Here is a 13,791-nt window from a genome sequence, read left to right on the forward strand (position 1 = left end):
CACTGAGGTTCTCTGCATGGAGGTAGCCTGGTCGTTGTTGCCTGGAGGGGTCCTGTTTGGGAGGTGTTGACTGGCACTTAGTTGTTTGCTGTCTGGAATTCCCGTTTCTGAGTGGTGTTTATAATTTACTGTCTTGGTTCTGGTGTTTTTTAATACTTTATTTATATTCCGCCCTATCCCCCCCCCCCCAGGGGACTCAGGGCGGATCACAGTACACAAACATGGCAAACATTCAATGCCGTTTGGACAGACAGAACAGAACAGAACTGAACTGACAGAAAGGAGTTAGGTTGTTTTGCAAGCAGTCTGACCGAGGATGAATTGATGAGAGTCAATGGATCACCAATAAATCAGGGTGCCGCGGACCTGATGTTTCTTAACCCCACCCTGACAATAAACTGTCAATGTTTTCATATCGGGGACTCTTCCAATTCTAGGATGCCAACATTGGGACACACACACACAAAAAGCACGCCGACAGCTCCTAAGCAAGAAAGTCAACCATATTTTTTTTTTATTTAAAGTGCTTAAAACAGAACAAGCTTCTTCTTTTTGAATGAACCATCTTCTAATAAGACTCGTAATACAAGTGAGCCCCAATTCCCTATGGAGTAGGGGGGCAGGCACCCCATAGATGAAACCCCGTAAGGGCAACAGGGAGGCGAGAAAAGGGGGAGAAGGAAGACTTTGGCCCCGTCTCCTTCCATTATGGCCAGGAGAGCGGGAGTAAACAAACAACCAAAGGTAGTAAACAACCAAAACAATTGAGCTCCGAACAAGAAGGAAACACTGCTGATGCAGGCCCTGGCAAACTTTGGCTCTCCTGGTGTTTTGGACTACAACTCCCACAATTCCTAACAGTTAGGAATTGTGGGAGTTGGAGTCCAAAACACTAGGAGGGCCGAAGTTTGCCCAGGCCTGTTATAAAGGCTCAAAAAAAGCCAACTGAGAATCCAAAGCCAACACAATGGCCAAATCCGTGACTTTTCCCCAATCTATCAGGCCCCAGAAAGGGCTGAAGAACAGTAAACATGCCAAAAAAACTACTCTTCTTCTTCTATGGGTTGCAAAAAGTGACCTTTTGCGGTTGTGTTGGACGACTGACCACACTGGCCATGGCAACCCAGCACAACGGGAGGGAGACCAGTTACCCACCCTGGTTTAAATGCCAACCGCATTTGCTACGAGTGGGATTCCAATCCCAGTGGGGAAAAATAAGAGTGGACGATGGGCATCGGAGTCCCGAGGAGGACTGAGGTGAGGGCGATTTCAATGGGATTCCAAAGGGCTAGCAAGGAATACAAACATAATACTGACCATTTGGTATGCAGGCATGGGCCAACTTCGGCCCTCCCTCCAGGTGTTTTGGACTCCAACTCCCACCATTCCGAACAGCCTGCCGGCTGTTCGGAATGGTGGGAGTTGGAGTCCAAAACACCTGGAGGGAGGGCCAAAGTTGGCCCATGCCTGGTATAAGGGGAAGAGGATGGAGAAAGCGACCACCTCGAAGGTGGGCTACCGGCCAATGCTTCGTCCCTCTTGCACGGAGTGTCCAAAGCGAGGAAATAGGGGTGCAAGGGGATGCTGGGGGTTGTTTTTGGAAGGCCGTGGGCTACTTGGCGGGGGGCTTGGCCTCCCCGCCGTCTCTGAGGGAGATCTGCAGCAACGTAGGGGACTGCTCCATGATTCGCACCAGCAGCCGGTCGATGTAGTTCTCCAGCTCCCGGACGTGCGCCTTCTCCTTGCGCAGCTCGGCCTCCCGCTTGCGCAGCAGCTGCACCAGCTCCTCATGTGTCAGGTGGTAGTACTGGGCGGCGGGGTCCGAGGAAGGGTCCTGGGGGGAGACACAGAGAGAGTCATAGCATCGCAGAGACCTCCAAAGGCCATCTAGTCTAATCCCCTTCTGCATTCATGCAGGAAAAGCACAGTCAAAGCACCCTCAACAGACGGCCATCTGTTTAAAAGCTCCCAAAGAATAAAAGAGACTCCATTAAACTCCTACAGAGTCTATCTATATATATAAAAGAGTGATGGAATCACGGCACCAGACAAAACAACAAAACTACAGGACCCCCAACCTCGAAATTTGACAACACAAGCCTCCATCCACGGCTCTAGGTTGATACAACAAAAAGAAAAAGAAAAATAAAGTCCTAATTAGAGGGAGAGGAATAATTGCTTTTATCCAATTGCTGCCAGTTAGAAGGCTAAGCTCCTCCAACTTGGTCTCCTAGCAACCCAATAAAAAATAATAAAAAACACTAAAAAAAAATTAAAAACGCTAAAAAATTAATACAATAAAATACTATAATAACAGAAAATAACTAAAAATAATACAAGAAAATAATAAAATATAATAAATAAAAAGATAACTTACAATAAAATTAATTTAAAAATACAAATAACGTCAAATAAAAATTCCACAACAATTTTTAACCAATACCACCACCACTTTGCCACAGCAATGCGTGGCTGGGCACAGCTAGTATCTATATATATATATAAGGGTAATGAAATTTCGGCCTAGGACAAAAGAACAAAACTACACATCCCAGAAACACTAAACTTGGCAGCACAACCCCTCATCCATGCCTCTACGTTCATACAACAAAAAGAAAAGAAAAATAAAATCCTAATTAGAGGGAGAGGAAGAATTGTTTTTATCCAATTGCTGCCAGTTACTAGGCTAAACTCTGCCCACTTGGTCTCCTAGCAACCCACTCTGCCCAGGGGACAGGCAGAGTTAGGCCTCACTTAGGCCTCTTCCACACTGCCTATAAAATACAGATTATCTGATTTTAACTGGATTATATGGCAGTGTAGACTCAAGGCCCTTCCACGCAGCTATATAACCCATTTATAATGGACTTAATGTCAGGGGAAAACCTTTACCCTTTACCTTAACTACCACCAATTCCTCAATACTTTATTTCCCATACCACCAGACTTCGCCACAGCAACGCATGTCCGGGCACAGCTAGTCTATCTATATAAAAGGGTAATGAAATTTCGGCCTAGGACAAAACAACAAAACTACACATCCCAGAAACACTAAACCTGGCAGCACAACCCCTCATCCATGCCTCTACGTTCATACAACAAAAAGAAAAGAAAAATAAAGTCCTAATTAGAGGGAGAGGAATAATTGTTTTTATCCAATTGCTGCCAGTTAGAAGGCTAAACTCTGCCCACTTGGTCTCCTAGCAACCTACTCAGCCCAGGGGACAGGCACAGCTAGGCCTCAAGCCTCTTCCACACTGCCTATAAAATACAGATCATCTGATTTGAACTGGGTTATATGGCAATGTAGACTCAAGGCCCTTCCACACAGCTATATAACCCATTTATAATCTTACTAGCTGTGCCCGGCCACGCGTTGCTGTGGCAAAATATGGTGGTATGGGAAATAAAGTATTGAGGAACTGGTGGTAGTTAAGGTAAAGGGTAAAGGTTTTCCCCTGACATTAAGTCCAGTCATGTCTGACTCAGAGTGTTGGTGCTCATCTCCATTTCTAAGCCGAAGAGCCAGCGTTGTCCATAGACTCCTCCAAGGTCATGTGGGATGACTGCATAGAGCGGCGTTACCTTCCCGCCAGAGCAGTACCTATTGATGCACTCACATTTGCATGTTTTTGAACTTCTGGGTTGGCAGAAGCTGGGGCTAACAGTGGGGGCTCTCCGCTCCCCCAATTCAAACCTGCAGCCTTTCGGTCCAGAAGTTCAGCAGCGCTTTAACACGCTGCGCCATCAGGGGATATTATTTCCTAAAGGTTGTGAATATACAATATTTCTGATTGGGTTTTATTTGTCTGTTGGAGGCAAGTATGAATGCTGCAATTAAGAAAAATGATTAGGATGTAATGGCCTTGCAGCTTTAAAGCCTGGCTGCTTCCTCCCTGAGTGAATTTTTTGTTGGGAGGTGTTAGCTGGCCCTGATTCTTTCCTGTCTGGAATTCCCTTGTTTTCAGAGTGGTGTTGTTTGCAATATTTTATGTGCGTCTACTGTCTGTGGCCCTGAGAAAACAGAGGATTTGCCAGACTTTGATGATGGGAATACTTTGTTGGGAGGTGTTAGCTGGCCCTGATTGTTTCCTGTGTGGAATTCCCCTGTTTATTTACTGTCCTGGTTTTAGAGATTATATTGTTCTGCATTATTCTATCCCAGTAATTATTTCATATTAAAGTAGAATCTCACTTATCCAACATTCACGTATATAATGTTCTGGATTATCCAACGCAGTCTGCCTTTTCATAATCAATGTTTTTGTAGTCAGTGTTTTAAATTCATTGTGATATTGTAGTGGTAAATTTGTAAATACAGTACAGTAGAGTCTCACTTATCCAACATAAACAGGCTGGCAGAATATTGGATAAGCGAATATGTTGGATAATAAGGAGGCATTAAGGATAAGCCTATTAAACATCAAATTAGGTTATGATTTTACAAATGAAGCACCAAAATATCATCTTAGACAACAAATTTGGCAGAAAAAGTAGTTCAATGCGCAGTAATGCTATGTAGTAATTACTGCATTTATGAATTTAGCACCAAAATATCACGATATATTGAAAACATTGACTACAAAAATGCGTTGGATAATCCAGAACCTTGGATAAGCGAGTGTTGGATAAGTGAGACTCTACTGTAATTACTACATAGCATTACTGCGCATGGAACTACTTTTTCTGTCAAATTTGTTGTATAACATGATGTTTTGATGCTTAATTTGTAAAATGATTACCTAATTTGATGTTTAATCGGCTTTTCCTGAATCCCTTCTTATTATCCAACATATTCACTTATCCTGCCGGCCTGTTTATGTTGGATAAGTGAGAGTCTACTGTATATTGATAATCTTAAATTATCTGCTTAGAACTGGATTATATGAGGCCCCTTCTTCACAGCTGTATAAAATGCACACTGAAATGGATTATATGGCAGTGTGGAGTCAAGATAATCCAGTGCAAAGCAGATAATGTAAGATTATAAATGGGTTATAGAGCTGTGTAGAAGGGCCTTGAGTCTACACTGCCATATAATCCAGTTAAAATCAGATAATCTGTGGAAGAAGCCTAAGTGAGGCCTAAATCAGCCTGTCCCCTAACTGAAGCCTGGCTGTCCCTTGGCTGGTTGCTAGGCAACCAAGTGGGCAGAGATTAGCCCTCTAAACTGGCAGCAATTGGATAAAAAAAAAATTATTGCTCTCCCTCTAATTAGGACTTTATTTTTCTTTTCTTTTTGTTGTATCAACCTGGAGGCATGGACGATGGGTTGTGTTGTCAAATTTCGAGGTTGTGGGGCCTGTACTTTTGTTGTTTTGTCCACTGCCCTGATGCCATCACTCTTTTATATATATACTAGCTGTGCCCGGCCACGCGTTGCTGTGGCGAAGTGTGGTGGTATGGGAAATAAAGTATTGAGGAATTGGTGGTAGTTAAGGTAAAGGGTAAAGGTTTTCCCCTGACATTAAGTCCAGTCATGTCTGACTCAGAGTGTTGGTGCTCATCTCCATTTCTAAGCCGAAGAGCCAGCGTTGTCCATAGACTCCTCCAAGGTCACGTGGGATGACTACATGGAGCGGCGTTACCTTCCCGCCAGAGCAGTACCTATTGATGCACTCACAATTGCATGTTTTTGAACTTCTGGGTTGGCAGAAGCTGGGGCTAACAGTGGGGGCTCTCTCCGCTCCCCCAATTCAAACCTGTGGCCTTTCAGTCCAGAAGTTCAGCAGTTCAGCGCTTTAACACGCTGCGCCATCAGGGGATATTATTTCCTAAAGGTTGTGAATATACAATATTTCTGATTGGTTTTTTTTTTCTGTTGGAGGCAAGTATGAATGCTGCAATTAGGAAAAATGATTAGGATGTAATGGCCTTGCAGCTTTAAAGCCTGGCTGCTTCCTCCCTGAGTGAATTTTTTGTTGGGAGGTGTTAGCTGGCCCTGATTGTTTCCTGTCTGGAATTCCCTTGTTTTCAGAGTGGTGTTGTTTGCAATATTTTATGTGCGTCTACTGTCTGTGGCCCTGAGAAAACAGAGGATTTGCCAGACTTTGATGATGGGAATACTTTGTTGGGAGGTGTTAGCTGGCCCTGATTGTTTCCTGTCTGGAATTCCCCTGTTTATTTACTGTCCTGGTTTTAGAGATTATATTGTTCTGCATTATTCTATCCCAGTAATTATTTCATATTAAAGTAGAATCTCACTTATCCAACATTCACTTATATAATGTTCTGGATTATCCAACGCAGTCTGCCTTTTCATAATCAATGTTTTTGTAGTCAGTGTTTTAAATTCATTGTGATATTGTAGTGGTAAATTTGTAAATACAGTACAGTAGAGTCTCACTTATCCAACATAAACAGGCTGGCAGAATATTGGATAAGCGAATATGTTGGATAATAAGGAGGCATTAAGGATAAGCCTATTAAACATCAAATTAGGTTATGATTTTACAAATGAAGCACCAAAATATCATCTTAGACAACAAATTTGGCAGAAAAAGTAGTTCAATCCACAGTAATGCTATGTAGTAATTACTGTATTTATGAATTTAGCACCAAAATATCACAATATATTGAAAACATTGACTACAAAAATGCATTGGATAATCCAGAACATTGGATAAGCGAGTGTTGGATAAGTGAGACTCTACTGTAATTACTACATAGCATTACTGCGCATGGAACTACTTTTTCTGTCAAATTTGTTGTATAATATGATGTTTTGGTGCTTAATTTGTATAACGATTACCTAATTTGATGTTTAATTGGCTTTTCCTGAATCCCTTCTTATTATCCAACATATTCACTTATCCTGCTGGCCTGTTTATGTTGGATAAGTGAGACTCTACTGTATATTGATAATCTTCTATTATCTGCTTAGAACTGGATTATATGAGGCCCCTTCTTCACAGCTGTATAAAATGCACACTGAAGTGGATTATATGGCAGTGTGGAGTCAAGATAATCCAGTGCAAAGCAGATAATGTAAGATTATAAATGGGTTATAGAGCTGTGTAGAAGGGTCTTGAGTCTACACTGCCATATAATCCAGTTAAAATCAGATAATCTGTGGAAGAAGCCTAAGTGAGGCCTAAATCTGCCTGTCCCCTAACTGAAGCCTGGCTGTCCCTTGGCTGGTTGCTAGGCAACCAAGTGGGCAGAGATTAGCCCTCTAAACTGGCAGCAATTGGATAAAAAAATTATTGCTCTCCCTCTAATTAAGACTTTATTTTTCTTTTCTTTTTGTTGTATCAACCTGGAGGCATGGATGATGGGTTGTGTTGTCAAATTTCGAGGTTGCGGGGCCTGTACTTTTGTTGTTTTGTCCGCTGCCGTGATGCCATCACTCTTTTATATATATAGATAGATATTATCTGCTTTGCACTGGATTATCTTGAGTCCACACTGCCATATAATCCACTTCAGTGTGCATTTTATACAGCTGTGTAGAAGGAGCCTCATATAATCCAGTTCAAAGCAGATAATATAAGATTATAAGTAGTCTCACTTATCCAACATAAACGGGCCGGCAGACCATTGGATAAGCGAATATGTTGGATAAAAAGGAGGGATTAAGGAAAAGTCTATTACACATCAAATTAGGTTATGATTTTACAAATTAACCACCAAAACATCATGTTTAACAACAAATTTGGGAGAAAAAGTAGTTCAATATTTACAAATTTAGCACCAAAATATCACAATGTATTGAAAACATTGACTACAAAAATGCGTTGGATAATCCAGAATGTTGGATAAACGAGTGTTGGATAAGTGAGACTCTACTGTACTTTATTTTTTCTATCCCAACACCATCTCCCCAAAGGGACGCAGGGCGGCTAACATGGGGGCACTGCCCAAACAGAAACAAAGTATAAACAGTTTAAAACACATGGCAAAAATTTAGAACAAACATACAACAGTCATATAAAATAATCAATTAAAAACATTGCATACAATAAGACATGAACAACCAAGCCAATAAAGTTATAATAAAGACATCAACCACTATGGGTAAAGGGGGGGTCAGGCCTAAGAAGATACATGATTTCAAGGCCTTTTAATAAAGTGCATGAACGCTTTATTCTTTACAGAGTTGGGAGGGGCACCCAAAGGCCAGCCAGTCTAACCCCCTTCTGCATTCATGCAGGAAAAGCACAATCAAAGCACCCCCGACAGATGGCCATCTGCTTAAAAGCCTCCAAAGAAGGACAGAGACTCCCACTTAAAAAGATGACAGAGGCCTGTAATTGACATCATAGGTAGACCTCAACTATGAGAGATAACATGAGAAAACACACCCAGAAAATCACATTGTCTGATTTTTTACAAAGTTATTTGCAAAGATCAAACAGGGCAGACATATATACAGCAGTCTCTCTGTATTCTTACAGAGAACAGAGGGAATAAACAGTCCTTTTAAACAATATTTAGATATACCTCATTTGTCTTAGAAATAATCAGGCTCCGGAGCATTGGCAGCCATTTCCTTCCTGACTGTTTCCAGTCAGCGCTCTCTTCACTCTCAGAGGTGGAAATGGCAGTTAAAACCATTTCTCCCAGCAGCAAGCCAGAGATAGGAGCCAAACGGAATGTTGGCTCCTGGCTGGCTCAGCCAATCAGCTGCCGACACATGGCTTTAAAGTCAACCCATTTCATCATGGTGCCTTTTTCACACCTTTCTTCTCCTTCCTTACCTTTTCAGCTTCTGTTTTGCCCAGCTGCAGGATTGGAACCACAGCCTCCTTCACGCTGCTGGACTGGAGCTTCTCCCGGTCAGCGCTGCAGCTCCGGACAAGGGCCGCCTTGACCGCTGGCTGCGGCTTCTCCTCCCTGCTGACCGCTGAACCAGAGGTGCTGCTGATGGGCTTCACCGGGTGAGGGCTGCGAAGAAGGAAAGGGCAGCACCGAATTATACCATTGGAAGGGTCCCCCAAAGGCCATCCAGTCCAACCCCCTTCTTTCCAACCAGCTTTGGGCCAACTTAGGCCCTCCAGGTGTTTTGGACTCCAACTCCCACAATTCCTAACGGCCTACCGGCCGTTAGGAATTGTGGGAGTTGAAGTCCAAAACACCTGGAGGGCCTAAGTTGGCCCATGCCTGGTCTAAGCATTAAATAAAACTGATTGTCTAGAAAAAAGTATTGTCAATTATGTACAAGTCTTTGAAGTTTTGTGCAGCAAGGGCACCATCTGCTGGCAATTAAACACTGTTGTAGTAATTGAAGGCCTTTCCAAAAAAAGGGAACGGAAACTGGGTTGCTGTGAGTGTTTCGGGATGTATGGCCATGTTCCAGCAGCATTCTCTCCTGACGTTTCGCCCGCATCCGTGGCTAATGGCATCTTCAGAGGTTCTGTGGAATAATGTCCAGGGTGGGAGAAAGAGCTGCTGTCCATTTAAAGCAAGCGTGAATGTTGCAATTGGTAAGCTTGAATAGCACCAAGTGGCCATGAAGTTTGCAAAGTCAATCAGGGAGGGCATTTGCATAGAGGTAGCCTGGCCTCTGTTGCCTGGAGGTATCCTCTGTGGAATGATATCTAGGGTGGGAGAAAGAACACTTTTCTGTTTGAAGCAAGCATGGATTTTGCAGTTAGCAAGCTTGAATAGCACTGAGTGGCCATGAAGTTTGCAAAGTCAATCAGTGAGGATATCTGCATAGAGGTAGCCTGGCCTCTGTTGCCTGGAGGCATCCTCTGTGGAATGATGTCCAGGGTGGGAGAAAAAACCCTTGTCTGTTTGAAGCAAGCATGGATTTTCCAATTAGTAAGCTTGAATAGCAGAGTAAGCCATGAAGTTTGCAAAGTCAATCAGTGAGGATATCTGCATAGAGGTAGCCTGGCCTCTGTTGCCTGGAGGCATCCTCTGTGGAATGATGTCCAGGGTGGGAGAAAAAACCCTTGTCTGTTTGAAGCAAGCATGGATTTTCCAATTAGTAAGCTTGAATAGCAGAGTAAGCCATGAAGTTTGCAAAGTCAATTAGCAGGGGTATCTGCATAGAGGTAGTCTGGCTTCTGTTGCCTGGAGGCACCCTCTGTTTGGGAGGTGTTAACTGGCACTTAATTGTTTGTTGTCAAGAGTTCCTCTGTTTCCGAATGGTGTTTTTGATTTATTGACTTGATTCCAGTATTAAAAAACACCAGAATCAAAACAGTAGATAAAGAGAACCACTCAGAAACAGGAGAACTCCAGACAGCCAACAACCAAGTGCCAGTTAACACTTCGAAACAGAAGATGTCCCCAGGCAGCAACAGCCAGGCTTTGCAGCTGCAAGGCTGCTCAATGCCAATCAAGCTTGCTAATTGCAACATTCACACTTGCTTTAAACAGACAAGAGTTCTTTCTCCCACCCTGGACATCATTCCACAGAGGATGCCTCCATGCAACAGAGGCCAGGCTACCTCTATGCACATACCCCCACTGATTGACTTTGCAAACTTCATGGCCACTCAGTGCTATTCAAGCTTGCTAATTGAAAAATCCATGCTTGCTTCAAACAGAAAAGTGTTCTTTCTCCCACCCTAGATATCATTCCACAGAGGATACCTCCAGGCAACAGAGGCCAGGCTACCTCTATGCAAATGCCCTCACTGATTGACTTTGCAAACTTCATGGCTACTCAGCGCTATTCAAGCTTACTAATTGCAACATTCACACTTGCTTTAAATGGACAGCAGGTCTTTCTCCCACTCTGGACATTATTCCACAGACCTCTGAAAATGCCTGCCATAGATGCAGGTGAAACGTCAGGAGAAATGCTTGTGGAACATGGCCATACAGCCCGGAAAACTCACAGTAACCCAGTGATTCTGGCCATGAAAGCCTTCGACAACACATCAACTTAGTCAAAGCTGGTTCCAAACACCATCATCACCACCATCTTCCTAATTTTCCCCAGGATTGGGACTCAACAGCATTGAAAACTATATAATTTAAAATATTAAAACATTCCTTTTCCGGCTGCGATTCTTTAGCAGACACCTGCAGGACAGGTTCCAGACCTTGCAAAGGTTTCCAGACCTGTATCTGTCCTTTTTCAGATCTGAGCTTGGATTTAAAATGGTCTGCAAAGGAAAGTCCAGTGTTTTCATGTCTCTTGGCTTCATAGAACCTTAAACTTCTAGAACTGGAAGGGTCCCCCAAAGGCCATCCAGTCCAACCCCCTTCTGCCATAAAGGAAGGCACAATCCAAGCCCACCTGACAGCTGCAAGCCTGCCTTTCTAGATTCAATCCAAAATAGTTTGAGAATTTCCAGCTGGACTTCCTAGATCCTAGACCAGGGGTCCTCAAACTTTTTAAGTGGAGGGCCGGTTCATGGTCCCTCAGACTGTTGAGGGGCCGAATTATCATTTAAAAAAAAAAAAAAAACAAATTCCTATGCACACTGCACATGTCTTATTTGTAGTGCAAAAAAACCCCAACAACAATTATTTGTTTGTTTGTTTGTTAACTACATTTATACACCCCCATTCTCATCCCGAAGGTGACTCAGACCAGTTTACAAGTTGTATGTACATACAATATATTATATTATTAGCATAGCACAATATTAGCATTATATATTACTATATTGTACTATACCACTATACTGTAATATTAATAATATTACATTTAATATATAATATATAATTAATATTATTATATTGTATTATTATTAGTATTATATTGTATACATTATAATATTATTATCAATATTATATGTATATAGGTACACAATATATGATATCATTACCATAGCATAATATTAGTAAATGAAAGAACAATACAATACAATATTTAAAAATAAAAACAATTTTAACCTACATAATCCTACCAGGATTTCAGTGGGAAGTGTGGGCCTGCTTCTGGCCAATGAGATAGTCAAGTTAATTAGGATTGTTGTTGTTGTTGTTGTTGTTGTTGTTGTGTGCCTTCAATTCATTTCAGACTTTGGGTGAGCCTAAGTCTAAAACTATGGGCGGGGGCCAGGTAAATGACTTTGGAGGGCCACATCCAGCCCCCGGGCCTTAGTTTGGGGACTCCTGTCCTAGACTGACCGGTCAATCTGAATGCAACTGACTGACCTCTTCCCTCTCTGACTCTCTTCCCCCGGGAGCAATAATGGCTGCAATAAAATGCATCCCATTCGAGATTGAGATCCCAGTATTAAGGACCCTGATATTGCGCCTGACCCCTGAAAGCCTCCATAATCCACCCCATTACTTCTGCATCAAACCCCCAAGATCCAGCCTTTAATTAAGTTGATTCAAGCGGACACAAAGCCAACCCTGTTGCACAAGGATTGTATGCAACAGGGGAATTTGGATTTCAATTTTCCTAATCCACCGTGAGCCCCCGTCATGGAAGAAGGGGTGAAGAGCAATAAGGCTGGACTGCCATTTGTGCTCCTGCGTGGCAGAGACGGGGATGGACTAGATGACCTTTGGGACCCCTGGGAATAGAAGATTCTATGGCCATCCCCTCCTCAATCTATGCGGGGCTGCCTTTGAAGACGGCTCGGAAGCTCCAACTAGTACAACGGGCGGCAGCCAGACTAATAACAGGAGCGGCTTACAAGGAGCGTACTACTCCCATGCTGAGCCAGCTCCACTGGTTGCCGATATGCTACCGAGCCCAATTCAAAGTGCTGGTTTTGACCTACAAAGCCCTAAACGGTTCTGGCCCATCTTACCTGTCCGAACGTATTTCCCCCTATGAGCATTCTAGAACTCTTAGATCATCGGGGGAGGCCCTGCTCTCAGTCCCACCAGCCTCGCAGGTAAGGCTGGTGGGAACGAGGGACAGGGCCTTCCTTCTCGGTGGTGGCTCCTCGGCTGTGGAACACCCTCCCCAGGAACATACGGCAGATACCAACTCTCCTAGGCTTCAGGAAAGCCTTAAAGACATGGCTGTGCACACAAGCTTTTAATGAATAAGAACATGGACTTTACATGACCTGTATGAAGACTTGAGGATTCTGGATGAATGGATTTTAATCTTGGACATTCTTAAAATTTTATATAATGTGATTTTATTTTGTAATGGTACCTGTTTTATATGAACTTTTGTTTTGTAGATTGTTTTATATGAATTGTTGTTTTTACATTGTTTTTAGGCATTGAATTTTTGCCTATTTACTGTAAGCCGCTTTGAGTCTCCTCGGAGAGAAAGGCGGGGTAAAAGTGATGTAAATAAATACATAAATAATAAATACATCTCAAAACAGGACGTTTCTCACCAATCGGTCAAGGGAAGTGTGCTAGCTGTCCTAAGGAAACTATTCCGAATGAGTTCCCAGTGTTTTGGTTTCTAGCTTGCAGCCATTGTCTGCCTTGCTAGGTTTCCCTTGTTTGCAGGAGTGGAAGAGAGAAAATAAAACACACACACACACACATTTCTGCTAGGTAGGCACATGAATGCAATCCTCCCATGGCCTCCTCGTTCAGCTGCCCAATGGGACAGACTGTCTCAAAGGCAAGCAAGTTAGTCCGGATCCCCAAAACATTGCAGAGTCTTGGTCACTGTTGGCAGAGATCTGAAAGCTCATCTCTAGAATAAGCCCATTTGAGCTCTGGCTTTCATCGAAACTCATTTGGCGATGGATTACGGATGCAGAGAGATCATGGCAAGCTATCTAAGACGGCAGAAAGCAAGCACAAGTCTCTCTGCATCTGTAATCCATTGCCACCCTCATGTTGTGAGTGTCTTGCAATGTTTGTGAGTATCTCTGATACCAGTAACAGACTTGTAAATAGTTATATGTACAACGACTCAAGAATAAACCTCCAAATGAGTTTGGATGAAAGCCAGCG

At 42.9% G+C, this 13,791-nt stretch overlaps 1 protein-coding gene across 1 annotated transcript in view; it reads right to left on the minus strand.

Annotated features, from left to right (window-relative positions):
* Positions 1 to 485: 485 nt before the first annotated feature.
* rab11fip5 (RAB11 family interacting protein 5) overlaps positions 486 to 13,791 on the minus strand; it is a 101,134-nt gene continuing 87,828 nt past the window's right edge. Inside the window, exons 5-6 of the mRNA XM_062981904.1 lie at positions 8,700 to 8,886; positions 486 to 1,834 (exon numbers count right to left, since the gene is read on the minus strand). Coding sequence (XP_062837974.1) covers positions 1,613 to 1,834; positions 8,700 to 8,886 — 409 coding nt within the window. The 3' untranslated portion in view covers positions 486 to 1,612. The remainder of the gene's footprint in view (positions 1,835 to 8,699; positions 8,887 to 13,791) is intronic.

Source organism: Anolis carolinensis, chromosome 5 (genome assembly GCF_035594765.1).
Source record: "Anolis carolinensis isolate JA03-04 chromosome 5, rAnoCar3.1.pri, whole genome shotgun sequence".
NCBI classification, from domain to species: Eukaryota; Metazoa; Chordata; class Lepidosauria; order Squamata; family Dactyloidae; genus Anolis; species Anolis carolinensis.